The sequence below is a fragment of the Antedon mediterranea genome, chromosome 2, assembly GCF_964355755.1.
Source record: "Antedon mediterranea chromosome 2, ecAntMedi1.1, whole genome shotgun sequence".
Classification (NCBI taxonomy): domain Eukaryota; kingdom Metazoa; phylum Echinodermata; class Crinoidea; order Comatulida; family Antedonidae; genus Antedon; species Antedon mediterranea.
In genome coordinates this window covers 33,727,484-33,750,503 of record NC_092671.1, presented here as the reverse complement: position 1 = coordinate 33,750,503, position 23,020 = coordinate 33,727,484, and the positions used below count along the sequence as shown (strand labels likewise).

The following is a 23,020-nucleotide window of genomic DNA, read 5'->3' as shown; positions in this document are numbered from 1 at the left end:
TTTTTTCACTATATTTATTAATTATTATGTATTAATTATATTATATATCTCTTCAAATTTTCACATTCATAATTGGAGGAGACATTGTCAACATTGACACTTACACGGTGATGATGACGTGTTTCTCTAGATGAACTTACCTTTGGTGTTAATTGACCAATCACGTGAAAGCGTCGTTTGCTTAATCTGTATCTTTTTTATATTAAGGATTTGACGATTTAGTTTATTTGAAGCTGACACTTTAACTCAATCGTATTGACGTTGTAATATTATCATGTCAAGTAAAATGTAAGTATTTCTTTTTTAGGTACTTCTGTCTTATTAATTAAATTTCGTTCTATGTTCATGTTTTGCTGAACTGACAAAATAAAGAATGATATACAATATATTTGATATTGTGGATATTATTATATAGTGTGTGGAGCCAATAAGAGGAAATGACAACCTATGATGTCCTTCGTTAACATTATGCTTGACGTAGTATAAGTATGGATTGTATAATGTTTGTTTTACACATTTTTTCAATTTTTAAAGGGATTTTAAGAAAGTATTTCCGGTTTTTTTTGCGTGGATTTATTTTTTTTAAAGAAACCTGTAGTGTAATACTTTCTTTTAAACGCTAAGCAAAGAGCTTTAGTTTGCTTATGATTGAACTTTAATAATAATGTTTCTGTGAAATTAATATGTTAATGACTTGTCTGTTAATATCTTTTAATTTAGTTTTTAATTTATGAAATAGCACATTTTATTGATAATCATATACGATTTTTCTTTTAATTATTGCAATTTAAAAACAACGAGAATTTCATGATGGATAATCTAATCTATCTCATCTACTCTCTTAGGGCCCTGTGGCCCAGAAGAGTGCAGTGGTCTATGTCCAGCTTCTTCTGTTTCTGGGAACTCACTTGGCCTCGCTCCATGATTTCCACGTAGTTCTCAGACGTCCAACTTTGTTTTCGCCCATCAGGTGTCCATGTCAATGCTTTTTTGCAATCGCTGTCATCTTACATTCTTAGCACATGTGCTATCCAATTCTATACATTCTGATTTTAATCTGCGGAGTTCTCTAAATTTCCATCTTATTCCTGTGTTTCCATTCTCAGTTGTTCTCGTCATCATCCAGTCCAGAACTCCTTCATCAAGTATTGTGTATTGAGTTGATTAAAACGGTCGTGAATTCCAACCCTGGTACTAGGTCAAGATTGAACCGTGGAAGGCAAGCATGTTAACCACACGTTATGGCTAAATTTTTATGAATAAAGATGGGGCTGAATTGCAGGCTTTAGTGTTTAAGGATATGGCTTCATAATGTGTGTGGGAACGTGAATAACGGCTAATACCTGTATAATTAAACAAACATGGCTTTTACGTCAAACCATGTTTGTCTGACATATAGTTGCTGATAAAAGTGGCAAAGAGTTTCATTTATTATTTATTCTGTAAACAAATTAATTTTTATAGGAAGCCAATCCCAGCAATGACTGAGCTTGTTGGCCAGTGTTTCCTTTTCATGGCCAGGAAAAATCAGATCTACTTCCAATGTGCTTGTATAGCTATGACAAGGATAGCCTTTTTCTGTGAAAATGTTAAACACTACAAATATTTATTTCACAGAATGAAATCGCTGGTAGTTGTATTTGTTATATTGTTTGTGTTTCAAGTCCACCACTTGGCCATGGCAAGTAAGTTATTGTTTTATTAATGTAATGTATGTTTTAAAAAGTGTATAATTTCTCAATTTCTGCTTATTTTTAATATATTGTAAAACATATAACACCTAAATAAATTCCGGTCATTTGATTGGACGATTGTGGGTTACATGTCATGAAATTACGAACTATTTAAAGATCGTTAAATAGTATTGTTCCGTTTCTTCTGTGTATGAAAAAAAAAGTTGAACGTGAAATCCAACAGCACCGCCGTTTTTTAAACAATGAAAATACTGTATCGCGACGGAATTTTTGGAGAGATACGTATAAATTTAGACAAAATAAATAATTAATTTAGCTTTAATGTTATCGCAGCTTTTCTAACCTAGGCGCTTTAGCATAGCTAGGCCTAAGCCTATGATTGTTTGGTTATTCATTGACATTATTAACACTACAATTTGTGTGCTTATAATTTTAATATATTAGACAGAAATATATATATATATATATATATATATATATATATATATATATATATATATATATATATATATATATATATATATATATTGTTTTGCAATGTGAAATCCTACTGTTTCAAATTATCCAATATGGCAAACTATGTCTATAATTGGAATGCCGCGTCGTCTAATGATTAGGTCTGTCGTTTAAAGGTCATTGTTATACAAAAAAAGTCTTGTTCTTCTATTCGTTTGACGAAAGATAAAATCATTGTTTATTTTCCCCTAGATAAAATGTTTGTACCATTTCGACTTATAAACATGAATTTGTTTAACGTTCACTTAAGCGCGAAGTCGTATCGATGTTGAATGTTTAGGCTGTCCGTTTACTTGGAAGGTTTATATAGTATCCAAAACGAAGTCTTTGACAATAAAAATGTTTCTCTAAAATAAGCAAAATATATTATAGATTGTTCTAATTTAAAAAGCTTTACACTTTAAAGTTAATATTCTTTTTATTGCTTCAGGACCTCCTGTTAAAAAAAGTGGATTAAACGCTGATGGTAAGTTTAAAAAAAACTAAATATACATAACATACAATATATTATGATTTGTAAACTAGTTTGATAGTGTAGATTGTAGATAGAGATTTACTCTACAAACTGAATGAAATGCACGTCATGGTGCAAGCAATCAATATTTCTAAATCAATTTTATCATCATCGGGGATGATCCTGACGAGACGTATATAAGGCCTAAAAAAATTGTGTTGGCCACGCCAGACCGACCCTAAATGGACGAAAATGAATGTCGACTTTTTTTTGGGGGGGGGGGGGCGGGGGAGCCAAACTGCAATTGTGAAACGAAATGGTGAACAATATTGTCTTATTTGCCAAATTGGCGAACATATTTCACCTCTTCCGGACGTAAAAAAGAAGCGTGCAACCAACCGTGAATCAATCACGTGATAACCAGAATACGCGATTATCAATTTTGAGGGGATCCAAGTTTTAATTAAATAAACGCTTTGATTACACAGTGGTTGAGACAGGTTTTTAATAGTTATCACGTTTTTAAACACCCTCTTAATTAATGGACTCTACCAATGTTGATCTGCAGCATGCAAAGAACAACAGATCGTACATCGCACGAGGTTGTTGATGCGGTGATTTTTGGTTTCACTGTACAGTAGTACTACGATCCGTTTACGAATTTGTTAAATGATTTAAAAGGCATGGATTCGCCAAGGAAGTAGGCCTATATGTTTAATAAAAAAATTACCTAAGATTGTCGTAAGCTCTTTTGTTCAAGCTTGTTATTTATATAGCGATAATCCATCTGTTCCGGCATGTACGTAGCCTAGGCCTCTAGCCGGCGGACCTCTAACCCATTGACCCCTAAGTTTATTTTGCTCCCCTGGGACCCAAAAAGCATATGTCATATAATTAACCCTAACTTTTTTTCTAAACACAGACATTAAAAAAATTAAAAAACAAAAATAATGCAAAGGACATTTTATTTCCAAATATGTTATCAAATTTGTGTTACAACTTATTTTTGCGGAGTATGGATTATGCAAATTTTAGAAATATTTTAGGAAAATTATTAAAAATTTGTAATTTATCTTTGACTACCAAATGCACAAAAATTAATAAATATTTCATAATAAAACTCATCTCTTCATCAGAACCTATTTCTTCTCTTCAAAATAAGACCAAACTTGACCATTATGAATGACCGGTTTCGAAATTATGAAGAAATTAGTAGACTGACTCATCCGACGATGACCATATGGGGCCTAGGCCTATCGGGAGCCGCCCCGAGAGCGTCGTCGTCGCCGCTGTTTGTTCACCGGGAATGTTAAAAAAAACATCCCGAAAGCGACTTGGAATTCGGGATTCTCACGCGCACCGGCATCCCTCGGGAGCTTAGTCCGCTGTTTTAGACGTGTAGCTTGCAGAAAATTTGACGAAAATGCGTCGAAAACTTATGAAATTAAAACAAGTTTGGTATCAAAATGTTTGTCAAAAGTTATGCTTCAATAAACTGACCTTTGCGCAGAGTTTGAACAAATATTTCATGCCCATAATGCATCTGACATGTCAGGGTTCATATTACAATCAAAGGTAAACAATATGGCGCGGCCCTTGTGAGGACATCTTCACGACTTTTCTCCGGTAGAAAAATCACATTTTTACATGGAAATATGACGATTTAGACACTGTAACTGATACATAATCTTTATTTATTATACATTTATTGTATACAAGCTTCAAAATAGTGATTATCAGAAATAAAGATGGATTTTAGACGATTTTACGTTGTATGTTTAGGCCTAGATTCATTCAACGCGCCTGTCGCGTTTCGAACAGCGTGCTTCGAAAAACGGTTATATTTTCGAATTTTATTTTCAAACTAACTTCAACAATTGTTTTTATATATTTAGAAGCATATTTTTAAAAAAGAAGTTGTGAGTATTTTGTATAATTTGTTGTTACGATTCATGCACAGCAAACTGCGCATGTAAATTCGATTTACTTTTTTTTTGTTGATAATTTGTTTACAATGACCTTGACTTTTAACTTTTTGAGCGCTTTAAGCGCTTATCGTGGTGAATCGGCTAAGCCTATGCCTACTCCTCGATCGATCGATGTCTCTGGTTGGGGGAATTTCCCCGCGATAAGAAATCGCCGAAATATATGGCTCATAATGGCCTACATTTTAATGTTATATATCTTAAATGCCAGTGTAATTATGTATGGATAAAACAATATAAAACTCAATATGTTTCATCTAAAATAATATAATAGGCTATGTTAACTTGCCGCTTGCGTAATGCAGCATTAACACGGTAATAGGCCTAGTTTATTTCGACCTTGATTTTTTGTTGGAAATGGTAGCTAGAGCCTAGGGCTAGCCTAGGCCTTTTTGCCTAAAAAGGCTAGGCCTACGTTTATTTAATAAACCTTATTAAAACTTTTTTTGAAACAATTATAGCTAGAATGAGCCTATGGTGCTATGAAAAGTGTTTAAAAAGTCTTTTTGTATCATTTGTGTAAATGGTTTATTATTTTGCCGGTAACACATTTTTGGTCTGAAAAAAAAAAAAAAAACTTTTCCTACCGACCTACCCATTTTTGGGATTTACCAAAAACGTGGCCAACACAATTTTTTTTTTTGGCCTAATGCGAACAACTGTATTTATACTGTGAACGCCAACTTAAGAGCTCAAACGGTATCAATATAGAAGAAGTTTTAACACCTACTCTAAATTATTTCCTCAATATGGGCCTAGGCCTAGACTTTTTGTGTAGAATTCAGGCTAGGCCTACTTGCCGTCTGCCTTCCTTTTCAAAAAAATGTATATAGAGACGACACGAGACAAATTAGAAACATTAATTATTGTTATGTCTAGTTATTGTGCCAGTAGGCAAGATGATACATTTGTTATCAGTACTCCTCTTCCTGTATTATCAGTTGGTTTACAAATACCACCTGTACCTATACCAATTTGTATGAGTCATAATAAAATAGTTGTTAAAAAGAGTAGTCGAAGTGAATACATGTTTTTTGAGTCAGCTTTACAATACATTACAATACATTACTACTGTACCAAGGTACTGAGGGTATATTACAATACATTACTACTGTACCAATGTACTGAGGGTATTACAATACATTACTACTGTACCAAGGTACTGAGGGTATATTACAATACATTAATACTGTACCAAGGTACTGAGGGTATATTACAATGCATTACTACTGTACCAATGTACTGAGGGTATATTACAATACATTACTATACTGTACCAAGGTACTGAGGGTATATTACAATACATTACTACTGTACCAAGGTACTGAGGGTATATTACAATATATTACTACCACCACTGTACCAAGGTACTGAGGGTATATTACAATGCATTACTACTGTACCAAGGTACTGAGGGTATATTACAATTATCATCAGTCAGCTTTACAGTACATTACAATACATTACTACTGTACCAAGGTACTGAGGTATATTACAATACATTACTACTGTACCAATGTACTGAGGGTATATTACAATACATTACTCCTGTACCAAGGTACTGAGGGTATATTACAATATTACTACTGTACCAAGGTACTGAGGGTATATTACAATACATTACTACTGTACCAAGGTACTGAGGTATATTACAATACATTACTACTGTACCAAGGTACTGAGGGTATATTATAATACATTACTACTGTACCAAGGTACTATGGGTATATTACAATACATTACTACTGTACCAAGGTACTGAGGGTATATTACAATACATTACTACTGTACCAAGGTACTGAGGGTACATTACAATACATTACTACTGTACCAAGGTACTGAGGGTATATTATAATACATTACTACTGTACCAAGGTACTGAGGGTATATTACAATACATTACTACTGTACCAAGGTACTGGGGGTATATTACAATACATTACTACTGTACCAAGGTACTTGGGGTATATTACAATACATTACTACTGCACCAAGGTACTGGGGGTATATTACAATACATTACTACTGTACCAAGGTACTGAGGGTATAATTATAATACATTACTACTGTACCAAGGTACTGGGGGTATATTACAATACATTACTACTGTACCAAGGTACTGGGGGTATATTACAATACATTACTACTGTACCAAGGTACTGGGGGTATTACAATACATTACTAATGTACTAAGGTACTGGGGGTATATTACAATACATTACTACTGTACCAAGGTACTGGGGGTATATTACAAAACATTACTACTGTACCAAGGTACTGAGGGTATATAACAATACATTACTACTGTACCAAGGTACTGGGGGTATATTACAATACATTACTACTGTACCAAGGTACTGAGGGTATATTACAATACATTACTACTGTACCAAGGTACTGAGGGTATATTACAATACATTACTACTGTACCAAGGTACTGGGGGTATATTACAATACATTACTACTGTACCAAGGTACTGGGAGTATATTACAATACATTACTACTGTACCAAGGTACTGGGGGTATATTACAATACATTACTACTGTACATAGGTACTGAGGGTATATTACAATACATTACTACTGTACCAAGGTACTGGGGGTATATTACAATACATTACTACTGTACCAAGGTACTGGGGTATATTACAATACGTTACTACTGTACCAAGGTACTGGGGGTATATTACAATACATTACTACTGTACCAAGGTACTGAGGGTATATTACAATACATTACTACTGTACCAAGGTACTGAGGGTATATTACAATACATTACTACTGTACCAAGGTACTGGGGGTATATTACAATACATTACTACTGTACCAAGGTACTGGGGGTATATTACAATACATTACTACTGTACCAAGGTACTAGGGGTATATTACAATACATTACTACTGTACCAAGGTACTGAGGGTATATTACAATACATTACTACTGTACCAAGGTACTGAGGGTATATTACAATACATTACTACTGTACCAAGGTACTGAGGGTATATTACAATACATTACTACTGTACCAAGGTACTGGGGGTATATTACAATACATTACTACTGTACCAAGGTACTGGTGGTATATTACAATTATCATCACTTTATTATTACATTTGTTCATTTCTGGTTTTATTCATTCTACTCATTGCAATATAACATTGAATTGAGAATAAGTTACATATACAAATTGCACAATATTAAAAAACAGTTAAAAAAATTAAAATCTATATGTTAAATTTAAACATCAATGTGTTCAAAAAGATTATAAAATTTAAATATCATATATATCATATCATCATATTTATCATAATTATGTATCTTCACTTTTCTGTTAGGTAGAACTAATTACCGTACCGCACGGCGCGTGATCTTTATACGAGCAAAAATACAACCAAATGCATTTTCTGTGTACCATGTTCCATTATAACCATAGGCATACATTCTTACATTAGGCTACTTTGATTAATTTTCTTTGGATTAAACAAATCCTTCAAGATGTTGAACTAAACTAAAAGTAGATAGCACATTTGATAAACCCGGTTACAAACATCAACTTATCTGTTACATGAATGTACATTTCAAAGTGTTCATGCCTTTTGTCTGATCAGTTTCAGAACCTCATCTAAATCCAAATATCATATATATCATATCATCATATTTATCATAATTATGTATCGTCACTTTTCTGTTAGGTAGAACTAATTACCGTACCGCACGGCGCGTGATCTTAATACGAGCAAAAATACAACCAATTGCATGTTCTGTGTACCATGCTCCATTATAACCATTAGTACATTCTAGCATTAGTAGGCTACTTTTATTAATTGCTTTTTGGATCAAACAGATTCTTCAAGATATTAAACTAAACTAAAAGTAGATAACACATTTGGTAAACACGGTTACTAAACATCAACGTATCTGTTACATGAATATAAATTTAAAGTGTTCATGCTTTTCGTCTGATCTATTTCAGAACCTCCTAATAGAATAATAGTATTCATGAAATAAAATAATACTTTAGCAGAAAGTTAATAATTTCGATGATAGCGGATAATAATTGCTTTGATAATTTATGATTTTCAGCATTTTAATACCATGTAATATAATTATGTATTATATATTTCTTTTTATGTTTAAAGTACAGTAAAAATTATATTTATTCGCCAATTTAATACACATTACTATAATATAAACGATACTGGCATGGGACCACATATTACGGTTACAAAGTGAATAATTAATTCAAATACACACTATAATCAATCTTAAGCATAAACTTCACCTCAGTTAACACAAAACACTAACATTCAATGTTTCAATGCAATATCCTTTCTATTAATCACTCGTTATTAATATGTTATGTTATTTCAGTTCATGACAGAGTTCGTCGAGGTGAAGTAGGTGAGTACACCATTATTATTCTAATTTATTACTTTGATAATCATAATATTTTATAATAATAGGCCTAATCAATATTACAACGTCACTTACATGTTGGGAAATGAGTATGCACATGTTATAGTTTTCCTCTGCAGCTTTAGCATTATGAAATTATGCCACATTATAAGCATAGCATCTTAATGCATGCTTTTGATGTATAGAGCCTTAATGTCGTGAAACATCTAAGTGCTCTACAAACTTGTGAGAAAAAAAACCTAAACCGCAACGAAGTATGGATACGCCCTAAGCGCTATCCTGCAGCCTTTTCTAATTGAACTCTGGTCTCAGCACCAATTATGTATCGATCATCCCGTATTCGCACATCCCGTTATCGGAAAACGTTGATAACTTCTATTTTAATCCAAAATATCCTTCTAGATGTTGAATTAACTAAAAGGAGATAACACATTAGATAATTAAGGTTAAAAAAGACAATGTATCCTTTATGTTTCCTTCTAATCTTTGTTACAGAGCCTTCTTTTATGGAAATAAACGCTGAAAGTAAGTTACAAAAATACGTATATACTATAATCTAAGTAATAAAAACCAAACCGAAGTATGTCCACAAGAAAGAAGAAACTCTTGAAATTAAAGGATGTGTCACATAAATCTCAATGTCTTAATTCAAACTAAAATAAGCCAAAATACAATAGAACCGTAATTTCGTTCAACTGCAAGCAACACTCCTGTAAAATACCTAATTACTGACTCCTTTTCAGATTATAGCAGCTTGTTCGGGATAATAAACTAGCTAAAAAGAGATAACATTTGATAACCAAACCCGCAAACCTAATAACCTAATCACTTAGCCTGGCGTTCATACCTCTAGACCACCGAGCTTGCGCTGATGGCTTGTGGTTAGATTCGAGCCCAAGTAAGCAGCGGGTACTGCACCAACAGGATTGTAATTGTAGTTTGAGTAATTAGATGTTTTGCCCTACTCTGACGTAATTTGTACTTTATACTAAGTACATTTGAGAAAAAATTCACAAGTATAGTTCTCGGATGGTCAAGTATTCTCAAATGTACTTAGTATAAAGTACAAATTACGTCAGAGGAGGGCAAAACATCTAATTACTCATTTCCCTGACACAAAAACTACAATTAAAAGTAACTAAATGTTATTTTGAGTTGAATTGAATTGAAAACATGAAAAAAATCAAAGCACAATATATTATTAATCTAATTTGAAAACTTATACACTTTAAAGTTATTTTTTTCTTTATTGCTTCAGAACCTGCTGCTAAAAGATATGGATTAAACGCTGAAGGTAAGTTTAAAAATTTAAAAAAAATATGCATAACAAGCAGTATAATTTGTAAAAAAAACTTCCTTTGTCAAACTAGTTTGATAGTGTAGATTGAAGAAAGAGCTTTACAAACGTTATCGAATGCACGTCATGGTGCAAGCAATCAATATTTCTAAATCAATTCTATCATCATCGGGGATGATTCTGACGATAGGTATTTATGCGTAGGAACTGTAATTATACTGTGAACGTCGACTTAGCTCAAACGGTATTCAGATTCAGATTCAGATAATATTTATTTAGATAATAATGAATGAATATATACAAAATAGAAAAAAGATATTAAAGTGAACATAGATAAAGCAGTAATTGGTAGTCATTATTATCATAGATCCCTTCTAGAAGTTAAAAACTTGTCTCGTAGGGACCCATAACAAAACACATTACTAAAAAAATAAAAATAACCTAGAATATATAATTATATAATTTAGGATAAAAAATTACAGTATAATAACATAACTAACATCTTCTTTATAAAAATTATTTAAATTATATTTCAATAGTTTCATGATAATTATAAATGAAATAACTACCGATATTGGTAAATGAAAAAAAAAAATATGTATACATAAATTATAATTCCAGTATATATATAGTATATACTATATACATTATATATAGTATAGATTAAAGATTGCAATAATAAACAACAACTAATATTTTGTGTAAGACATAAATAGTATATGAGTATAAATAATGATAATAAGCATATTAACTAAGCAGTATAATATTTAGATATATAATGATTCTTTAACTTTTTTCGGAAAGTAAATAATGATATTGACGTTTTGATATTTGGTGGGATATGATTCCACAAATTAGGACCTGATATAGTTATAAAAAATTTAGTTTTTGTAAGTCTAGCAAAAGGAATGTTTAAATGAGAAGTTCTTAAATTGTAATTGTGAAATTTGGTACGTTTACAGAGCATATCAATCATAGAAATAGGAAGTTGGTTTTTAAAATAATTAAACATAAAACTGGCAACTTGAACATTGTGGATATCCGTTAATTTTAATATACCAAGACGTTTAAAAAGGGGTTCAGATGAGGTTCTATATGGTGAAAAAGTAATAATTCTAGCTGCACGTTTTTGTAATTTAGTTAATCTAGCAATATTAGAAGAGTAATCTGCAGCCCAAATAATGTTACAATACTAGAAATAAGGAAGTACAAGTGTGTTATAAAGAGAAATTAAAAATATTTAGAGGGAAGAAGTGCTTAAGTCTGTTAATAATACTAATAGATCTTGATATTTTTTTCGAAACGTAATTTTGATGACTGGTCCATTTGAGGTTTTCATGAATATATACACCTAAAAAAAGTGTTTCAGTTTTGCGTTCAATTTGAATTCCGCCAAGAAGTATATTTAGGTCATCAACTTTTAGTTTACGTTGAGAATTGTGAAAAATTTAATAATTTGTTTTAAGAGTATTAATAAGTAATTTGTTTGAAATAAACCAGTCCCAAAATTTTGTTAATTCATCATTGAATGTAGTAAATAATAAATCAATATTGGAATTAGAGTAAAATAAGGTGGTGTCGTCGGCGAAGGATATTACTTGCAATTTGTTACTGACATTAGCCAGATCATTAACATAAATAAGGAAGAGCAATGGCCCAAGCACATATCCCTGTGGCACTCCGCAAGTAATATCCATCGTCGACGATGTACAAGATCCTAATGCAACATATTGTTTTCTATCTTTCAAATAACTATTAAACCAATTCAATGAAATACCTCTAATTCCATAGCACTCAAGTTTTTTAATTAAATTATTGTGATTAATAACATCGAAGGCCTTTGAAAGATCAATAAATAAACTTAATAAATTTTCTTTTGATTCAAATGAATTTGTAATATTATTAATAAGATCTAAAACGGCATGGGATGTAGAGTGATTTTTTCGAAAACCATATTGGCGTTTATTAAGTATATCAAATTTTGTGAGATAATCAGAAAGTTTAGAATACATGAGTTTTTCAATAATTTTGGAAAACACTGAAAGTAGTGATATTGGCCGGTAATTAGATAATTGACTTCGTTCACCTTTCTTGAAAATGGGCACAACTTTAGCTAGTTTTAAGTGTGTTGGAAAAGTGCCAGATAAAAAAGATGAATTTATACAATGGGTAAGTTGGTTGATGATTAAGGGAGATACAGATTTTAAGACACGAGCAGTAATACCGTCAGATCCAGACCCTTTATTAGAATTTAGATTGTATATAGTTAGGTTAACATCATCAATTGAAACTGGGCTAATATAAAATGAGTTGGCAAACGCAGAATGAAGATAAGATAATGGATCAGTTATATTAGTTGGCATACTATTAATAAGATTAGGACCAATTGTAGAAAAATAGTTGTTAAACGATTCACATATCTCTTTTTGAGTTTTGTAAATATTATCACCGTCTTTAATTAGATTCGGGTGCTTGTTATTATTATTACCTTTATTTAAAACAGAATTTATTACAAGCCATGTGTTCTTCAGATTACCTTTATATCTATCAAACTGGGAAGTATAATAATTCTTTTTAGCAGTGCGACAAAGATTAGTGAAAATATTATTATATTTTGTATAGTTTAATTTGTCATTATTACTACGTGTGTGCATATATTTGTTATAAAGTTTATGTTTCCGAGAACTACATTTTAAGAGAGCAGATGACATCCATGGTTGTTTAAACGTTTTATTTGATTTTATACTACTTTTAACCAAGTGTCTGGAGTGGATATTTGTAAATTTTTCAATAAATATATCAAAACTCAATCTTGGGTCACAATCAAATATCATAGACCAGTCTTCACCTTCTAAATCAATCGATAAGGCATTTAGGTCGTTTATACGAAATGAATAGTTGGCGCTATTATCATCAAGGTTTTGATCATTAATTTCTTGATCAATGAACTGAAATATAGGAAGGTGGTCGGAGATATCATTAAGTAAAACACCAGCAACTATTTTATAGTTAGATTGTTTGGAATAAAAATGATCAATCAAGGTGGCCGAAGTTGAGGTAATCCTAGTTGGTTTTGAAATAGTTGGAAAAAAAATGGGAAATTAAGGTATTTAGGTAGGTGTTTGTTAATTTATGGTTATGGAATTTCAATAAATCAATATTGAAGTCTCCCATGAGATGACAATTTTTGTTTTCATTGTTAATTTGGGTTAATACATTATCGACGGATTTAGTAAAATAATCTAGCCCTCCACAGGGGGCTCTGTAAATAATGCCTATAATATCATTTTTTGTCTTTGAATTTTCAATCTCAACAAAAAGTGATTCGGAAAGGTCGTCTGGTAATTTTAAGTCATTTCGAATTGTAATGCTAATATCATTACGTATAAAAAATGCAACTCCTCTGCCAATTTGATTATTGCTTCTATTGCTTGCAAAGAAGGAGTAATTATTAATGAAAGGAATAGGGGAGTTTTCATTAAGCCATGTTTCACTGATACCGATTATGGAAAATTTGTTATTAATTGAATTCAAAAGGCATTCGAGATCATTAACTTTATGCGTAATACTTCTAATATTAAGATGCAGGAGAGATAGTTTAGTATTAAAGGATGTATTAAACTTAGAATTAAATTGTGAATAATCATAAAAGCTGCATTCATCTAGGGTAACCGACTGTGAATTGAGATTATTAATTAGTTGATCAAAAGATTCATCATATTTTTCATTTTCATTGTAATTAACTGGATTAAAGGTTATGTTAGAAATATCATTGTTGTTAGTAAGTTCAGAGTTCACATTAAAGTCATAAAAAGGAAGTAAGTGAAGATAATTAACATTCATTAACAATAGCTGCGTATAGCGTTATCTAAAAAAGAAATACAGCAATAAGCATGCATGAGACTGTATACATTAATACATAATTAATGAGAAGCAAAATAAACAATTCTTGAAATAAAAATATATTATAGGTAATATTTCGGTTGACGGTAAGTAGAGTCAAAGTAAAGTTAAATTATTGCGACGACTAGAATTACTCAGTAGCTACGGGGGCATGTGCTTCCTTGAGGTTCGGGTAGTATTTGGCAAGATGATCCATGTCGATGAATGTGCGAACATAACCATTTGCATCTATGTAACGCAATTTGTCAAGGTGGAGCCAGGCCTTTACTTTGTTGGAATGCAGGTATTTCATCGATGAGTATAATGCCTTTCTTCTACTTATCACTTTGCTGATAAAATCATTATTTACGTAGATGTTATTATCTTTAAATTTAGGTCTCACTTTTGGAGCTGCCTTGCGTACTCTTTCTTTAGTAGAATATCTGAGAAAGTATGCAACAAGTGGTCTCGGTTTATCCCTGGTGGTATTACGTGGTCCAACTCGATGGGCTCGTTGTATATCATCATTAGCGATTTTGATGCCGGTGGTATTGGAGATAAATGAGGAAAGGAAATTAACAGTACCTTCACTATCCTCCGCTTGTTCGGGTATGCCAGTAAACATCAGATTGTTACGGCGTTGACGTCCTTCTAGGTTGTCAATTTTGTCACGTATCTCTTCTATGCATTCCGTAGTGGATTGCTGCGTATCCTCGGCAATATCCTTCAGCTTAACATCCATGAAATCAGAATTTTCCTGCATATCGGCGTGCAAATTCCTCAGTTCTTTTTGTAAACCGGTGATTTCAAGATTGAGGGTGGTAATGTCTTTTTCCAAGGAGACAATCTTGGTGACTGCGTCGCATAATGTAGATATAATATCAGCAATGGTTTTGCAGCCCATGATTGACTTGATGAGAGTCGACAGCCAGGTGTTCGGTTCAGCGGCGCTAATATTTAAATTAGAAATATTTGGCTCTTTGTTTTCCACGTTGGCCATTGTAGATGTTTAGTTAGAATAAATAACAAAAGTGTACCTATATTTAATGCAACCGATAGAAGAAGTTTAACACCTACTCTGAATTATTTCTTCAATATGGGCCTAGGCCTAGATATTTTGTGTATAATTCAAACTAGGCCTACCTGCCGTCTGCCTTCCTTCAGAAAGAAATTTATATAGAGACGACACGAGACAAATTAGAAACATTAATTATCATCACTTTATCATTAAATTTATTATCTTTACGCATCGTCACTTTTCTGTTAGGTAGAACTAATTACCGTACCGCACGGTACGTGAACTTAATTCGAACAAAAATACAACCATTTGCATTGTCTGTGTACCATGTTCATTATAACCATAGGCATACATTCTTACATTAGTAGGCTACTTTGGTGAATTGCTTTTTGGATTAAACAAAACCTTCAAGATGTTGACCTAAACTAGATGTAGATAACACATTTTGATAAACACGGTTACAAACATCAACTTATCTGTTACATGAATATAAATTTCAAAGTGTTCATGCCTTTTGTCTGATCTGTTTCAGAACCTCATAATGGAATAACAGTATTCATAAAATAAAATAAATACGATGATAGCGGATAATCATTGCTTTGATAATTTATGATTTTCAACATTTTAATACCATGTAATATAATTATGTATTATATATTTCTTTTTATGTTCAATGTACAGTAATAATTATATTTATTCGCAAATTTAATACACATTACTATAATATAAACGATACCGGTAGGGGACCACATATTACGTTTACACAGTGAATAATGAATTCAAAAACACAATGGAATCAATCTTAAGCATAAACTTCACCTCTGTTTAACACAAACACTAACATTCAATGTTTTAATGCAATATTCCTTGCTATCAATCACCCATTTTTAATATGTTATGTTATTTCAGTTCATGACAGAGTTCGTCGAGGTGAAGAAGGTGAGAGTATACTATATTATTCTATTTTATTATTTTAATAATCATAATCTATATATAAATTATGGTTAATTCTGACATAAATTAGACGAGCATAAAAAAAACTTCGGTACAAATCTCTGCCTTGGATGCCTACCTGATCTATCTCAGATGTACCTTGAAATCTAAATTTGACAACAATGGATTTTACTATTACGATATTGTTCCATATTTCTATCTTAGAAACATATTATAAAGAGTTTTTTAACAAAATTTATGATTTCAACGGTAGATTTTCAACTCAATTTAAATTCTACGTGGTCAAAGTAATTTCCGGGTTCACAATGAGTTCACTTTGCAACAACCTGGTTTCAACTAAGTTGGTCGTTATATAGTCATAGGCTATAGCCATTTTAGATGTTTTTGTTTATTTTAGGACCGGACCACGCGTGCGAAGGTACAGTAGTTAAAAAATAAAAATTATACTGCAAATTGATAAAGATAAAATTAAATATACGCCATAAAGCATCGAAATATATTTTGGGGAATAGTATTAATAGTTTACATAGGGAGATTTGATTTTTTTTAAATCGAGTGAAATCCCGATAGCCGAGTTTTATTGAGTAAGCTGGCAGGAATAACTGTAAGCTATCTGTGTCCCGTTAGTACCAGGATGTCTAAAATGTCTTCTTTCCTGGGCTGAAACGGCCCACTTTGTCGCAGAAGTTAATTTCAAAAGATGTTTAAATTAAATAAAGTATTAATTAGTAGGACGGTATTTATTTGAATAAACGCGTCTCCTAAAAAAATCAATTTGAATAATAAACGCATATCCTCATTTATAATACACAACAATAAAGTATTATATTTATAATAACACAATTATACTTTTTGTAGTAGAATTCATCTCACTGTTATCTACAATTTACCAAGCATCTGTTATTCTTTTTACCACTTTTCATATCTATTAGAGGATTTTATTTGATTATAAAATAATGTTACCATATTATTAAAACACAAAATTAAACATATCCCTCGAATATGCACCTACCTAAAAAATGATCTCCGCCTCCACACCTCCAACCTATAATGGCCCTACCAAACAATAAACACTACACTTTAAAATATTATTAATCATCTAAGACAGGTTTAGTTTTACGATCTGTCAAGCATTTTCAATAATGGTAACCGACAGAAAACGTACAAGGAGAACGTCCTTTTAAAACATGTTTACCCGTGTCATTCCATATTATTCCGAAAACCATCGTCTACACTTCCTCTAGAGGGGGAGCAAGCGAAGCGAGCTCACCCTCTAGTATTTTATAATTATAGGCGTAATCAATATTACGACCTTACTTACATGTGGGGAAATAAGTATGCACATTTTATAGTTTTCTTCTGCCGCTTTAACATTCTAAAAGTTTAATGCATGCTAATTTCTTTGATGTCGTGAAACATCTAAGCGCTCTACAGACGTGTGAGAAAAAAACCTACACCGAAACGAAGTATGGATACGCCCTCAGCGCTAATCAGCCTTTTGTCTAATTGAACCCTGGTCAGCACCAATTGTGTGTATCGATCATCCCGTATTCGCACATCCTGTATTAGGAAAAGGTTGATAACTTCTTTTTTAATCCAAAATATCCTTCTAGATGTTGAAATAAAAGGGGATTTGATAATTAATGTTGAAAATGACAATGTATTCTTCATGTTTCCTTCTAATCTTTGTTACAGAGTCTTCTATTATCGAAATAAACGCTGAAAGTAAGTAATAAAAACCAAACTGAAATATGTCCACAAGATAGAAGAAACTCTTAAAAGGATATGTTACATAAATCAAAATATCTAAATTTTTTTTAAAAAGCCAAAACACAATTCAACCGTAATTATGAAAGTCGTATGCACCATGTTCAACTACAATCAATACTAATGTAAAATACTTAATTACTGATTCCTTTTCAGATTATAAAACAGATCGTCGGGATAATAAACCAGTTAAAAAGTAGATAGCATTTGATAACCAAACCTGCAAACCTAATAACTTATCCAAATGTTAACATGAATATCAATTTCAAAATGTTCCTATGTTTTTGTTTAATTGTTTCAGGACCTCCTAAGAAAATAAACACTGAAGGTAAGTTACAACTGTACAATAAGTCAAATTAAAATCCCAATAAAAAACCTACCCGAGGTATGGCAGTACGCCTTCGTTGCAAACCAGCGTTAGATATAATTGAACCCAATAATAAACCTACCCGAGGTATGGCAGTACGCCTTCGTCACAAACCAGCGTTTGGTATAATTGAACCCAACTAGATGGTACGCTCGCTTCGCTCGCGTACCATCTAGGTCGTGCCCACAGATGGTTCTCGAATACACAGTAATTTCCGCGTAGCAAAACTGGCGATTTCAAATGTACTATTATATAATACATTGTCGTTTACAGAAACGAATAAATAGACACGATGATTTATGTAGTCAACTAAAATTAGCACACTGGGAATTACTTCCGAAGGAGAAACTTATCACAAAATGAGTCCAAATTTTTTATTTTGACTCATTTAAAGAACCCAATTTGTGTTTTGTATGTAACATTAGGTTTGAGGGATGGGAAAACGGATAGGTACAAAGAGGAACAATTTTTAAATATATTCTTTATCCACTCAGTAACGAAATATTTTTTCATGTTTTTTGGGCCTATAAATAATATACCTCTAAATACAGTAAAACATTTGCGATTTAATACTTTGTTAAAACTGTCACTTTCATATTCGATTGAAATATTAAAGTACATGTCACGATACACCACTACGACGTTTTATTTTTGGTAATTATTAATTAATACAAACGTTGAGAAGGAACTGTCAGTATAAAGTTGTATATCTAACAGTAGAGCCTATCCACAATCTCAGTAATAAAGTTTATTTGTATATATTTTTATATTACATCTAATAGTATGAGCATTTAGGAAATGCTCGATTCAAATGAGGACCAAAAATAGTTAATAGGTATTTACAGTATTGTCAAAGTATTGCAAGTTTATTCTCAAAGGGCCCATATATTTATCTACCGTATGTGTTAAACCAAGGGCTCATAAATTTACCTACTTGTGTTAAACCAAACTCTGGCAGACTGAGAGATTGGGACGTTCCATTCATCGCAAATCAATACATTTGTATAATCGTATATTAAATCTATCAAAATAGTATTTTTTAAAGAAAATCGGCCTGTCTTCAACATTATGATGCTGCACTCTAGCTGTTCAACTGGTTTTCAGCTATTAAAAACAATTATCGTAGGAGGAGATAGGAAAATGCGAAGCCTCCTCGCATTTTTGTGGCGAGTATTTTTCAAGATGGACATCCATTAGACAGTTTATACCACGATCAGAAAACACCCCTATTTGGGGCAAATCGTTTTAATCGTCAATAACTAATTATCTAACTTAATTTAATTAGTATACAGGGTTACATCAGGTTGTTAAAATCAGTACCGAAAGTACGAACCAACTTTATATACCATCGAGTAAAAATTCTAGAAGTAAGGCGCGGTTTACCGAATTTTTCCCTTACGTAAATTTATATATAGATAATAATCCTACCCGAGGTATGGCAGTACGCCTTCGTCACAAACCAGCGTTTGGTATAATTGAACCCAATAACAAACCTACCTGAGGTATGCAGTACGCCTTCGTCACAAACCAGCGTTTGGTTTAATTGAACCCAATAATAAATCTACCCGAGGTATGGCAGTACGCCTTCGTTGCAAACCAGCGTTTGGTATAATTGAACCCAATAATAAACCTACCCAAGGTATAGCAGTACGCCTTCGTTGCAAATCAGCGGTTGGTATAATTGAACCCAATAATAAACTTACCCGAGGTATGGCAGTACGCCTTCGTTGCAAACCAGCGTTGGTATATTGAACCCAATAATAAACCTACCCGAGGTATGGCAGTAAGCCGTCGTTGGAAACCAGCGTTTGGTATAATTGAACCCAGTAATAAACCTATCCGAGGTATGACAGTACGCCTTCGTTGCAAACCAGCGTCTGGAATAATTGAACCAAATAATAAACCTACCCGAGGTATGGCAGTACGCCTTCGTTGCAAACCAGCGTTTGTTATAATTGAACCCTGCTCAACTTTTTTTCCCGGTAATCCCTAATATCCCCTTATAACAATAAAAAATATCATTTCATATTATATCAATGCCTTTTAACAAGAAGCCAAATGTATCTGTTTCTGATTGAATGCTGATAATATATCATTTGAAAACAGGAAACAAAATTAAAGAAGTGCATCCTAAAAATATCTTAAAATACAATATTGTGTGTAAAGCGATTTAATCAGTAATAATCCTATTAATGGTGTTGTTTATAATGACAATCAGGCCTATCATGTAATTTGTATAAGGCATAACAGTGCAAACAACATAATATCACATGGGAATAAGATTTCGCATAACGTAGTTATTATAGTTGATATTGTATACGCATGTTAAAATGATATTAACTTTTAAAACAATTTCCATTTTCTTTCAGTAGGCCTACCTCCTAAAGGAGTAAACTAAACCAGACTACGGTCTTCGTGGAAACAAGTCCTGTAACCTGTCGCATTTATAATCGTTTTGGTGACTTAGATAATTTTTTAATTCGGTATTTGGGACTTTTATTAAGTATTCACCTGTTTGAAAGGTTTTAAAACGTACTGTTTTTATTAATTTGAATGTTAATTAATGTCCCGTAGCCTATAAACACTGTAGAGTTACTTTATGCAAATACTGATTTAAACAAAATGGATTGTTAAAAATAATTATGAACATGTTATGCTGTTGTCCTTTTGTCTATTATATAAATATTAAACAATGAAATGAATAATAACTCCATGTTAAACCTTTTTGAAGGGAAAATTGACGATGAAAATATCAACGCTTGTTTTACAACAACGGGAACGTCGATATAGATATATCCCATTGCTGTCAAACAAGCGTGTTTTTCCAGAAGTAATGAACCACTATAAGGACGAGTCCGATGATAAGCAAGTATAGTCTACTCAGGAAAGAGTAAATACTACAAGACAGTAGACTAAAACAGAAACAAAAAAATGCAGTGGAGATTGACTGACAAGTTGTCTAGGGACGTGACAAAAACCATTACCATTACCATTGTTGTATCACAAGGGTCCTGGAGACATTATTTTTTTTCAATCCAATTAAGCCAGAAATCATGAATAATTTATTAGAATAATTATGACAAAATATGGAGCATTATAGGGGCACTATATAAGCATGTATAGAGATTAAATAGTTTGTGTAAACAGCGTTTGTCAACCGAAATGTTTGGTCTATAGTAGTAAATACTTTAACATATTACACTGAAGCCCTCAGTTCGAGTTCTTTCAAGAACATGTTTTTTTTAATAGTTGAGAGAGATTATTTAGGGGGTTAGGTTCAGTATATTTAGGAAGTAGGCCAGCTATCTTTAATTCTTTTGCATCTATATATAAAGTATGGTTAATTCTGACATAGGCGAGCACAATGCAAAAACTTTGGTACAAATCTCCGCCTTGGATACCTACCTTATCTATCTGAGATGTACCGCGAAACGTAGATTTGATAACATTAGTGTTCACATCGACGCTATTGTTCCATATTTCTATCTTAGGAAGATATTATAAAAAGTTTTTTAACAAAATTTATGATTTCAACATTAGATTTTCATCTCAATTTCAATTCTTCCCGGTCAAAGTAACTTCCGGGTTTAAGATAAGTTCACCTTGCAACAACCTGGTTTCAAATATTTTCTCTCTTTTATACACAAGGGAGCAGTTAAAATAATAGATTTGATCCTAAAGGTGACTGGAAACAGGCACTTTCCATCAATCAATACAGTGTTCCTTTGGAAGACGAAAAAAAATCAGATAGTAGGACTGGAGCTTAAGTTTGCCATTATTCATAGCCATTTCAGTTTTTTGTTTATTTTAAACATACCGCGCGCGTGTGTGAAGGTACAGTGGTTAAATAATAGAAATTATACTGCAAATTAATAAAAATCAAATTAAATATACGCCATAAAGAATCAGAATATATTGTGGGGAATAGTATTATAAAATTACATAGGGAGATTTGATGATAAGACATTTTTCGAGTGAAATCCGGATAGCTGAGTTTTAAGTTTGCATAGAAAATAATTAAGGTAATGAATTATTCATGATTTCTCTCTTAATTGGATAGAAAAAAAAATATAATGCGTCCTGGAAAGAAAAAACGTCCGTCTAATTATTGATATTCTGCATTACGTTTGAAATTAAAAAATTCTATTAACGTAGGCCTATATTATTATTTGTACTGCTGCTTTTGTCATCGTACCTAATCCATCCATATCTACACCAGACAGCTCAGTATCACCTCCATCACGATCATCAAGAGGAATAAACTATGCCTAAAGAACCAATTACCGAAAATACCCTACCTCGAATATGCTACCGCTTTTATTTACGGTAGGGCTGTATAACGTAATAGCATTATGTTAGCCAATATATTGTTTAGTCTCAGGAGATGCCTAATCTTGTATTATTAAAGCATTACAATGGTGTTGGTCTGTTTTTTTAACAATTCTATTATTAGGAATTTCTCACAAAAAGTGCCACCTGACTACTTAGGTTCATTTGGAATTCTGTTTTAATCTGTTTTATACAGTACATTTTCTATACCGATATTCTTCTTTATTATTATAATTATTATGTCTCTTTTTTTGCAAGATATAAAATTGATATGACTTTCAACACCAACAACAAATATAAAACAACTATGGTATGATACATTCAGTAACAGAAACATT

General features: G+C 32.2%; 1 protein-coding gene across 5 annotated transcripts; it reads left to right on the top strand.

Annotated features, from left to right (window-relative positions):
• The first annotated feature begins 199 nt into the window (after positions 1-199).
• LOC140040851 (uncharacterized) lies at positions 200-22,965 on the top strand. Of its 5 annotated transcripts, none has more exons than XM_072087096.1 (10): positions 200-288; positions 1,618-1,685; positions 2,641-2,676; positions 9,024-9,053; positions 9,564-9,593; positions 10,327-10,362; positions 16,175-16,204; positions 17,915-17,944; positions 18,288-18,314; positions 20,726-22,965. In XM_072087096.1, the coding sequence occupies exons 1-10, from the start codon at positions 275-277 to the stop codon at positions 20,749-20,751; spliced, it is 327 nt and encodes a 108-aa protein (XP_071943197.1). In that variant the 5' UTR covers positions 200-274; the 3' UTR covers positions 20,752-22,965. The 5 variants fall into 5 exon arrangements, with proteins under 5 accessions (XP_071943197.1, XP_071943195.1, XP_071943200.1 ...); XM_072087094.1 differs by having other exon boundaries at positions 20,723-22,965; XM_072087099.1 differs by lacking the exon at positions 2,641-2,676 and having other exon boundaries at positions 20,723-22,965.
• Positions 22,966-23,020: the final 55 nt, after the last annotated feature.

What these genes read in the sequence shown, in the direction of transcription:
- LOC140040851 (XM_072087094.1), top strand. An exon ending in AGTTCGTCGAGGTGAAGTAG is followed by an intron (nt 9,054 to 9,563) that starts GTGAGTACACCA and finishes TCTTTGTTACAG; the next exon opens with AGCCTTCTTTTATGGAAATA. An exon ending in ATATGGATTAAACGCTGAAG is followed by an intron (nt 10,363 to 16,174) that starts GTAAGTTTAAAA and finishes ATGTTATTTCAG; the next exon opens with TTCATGACAGAGTTCGTCGA.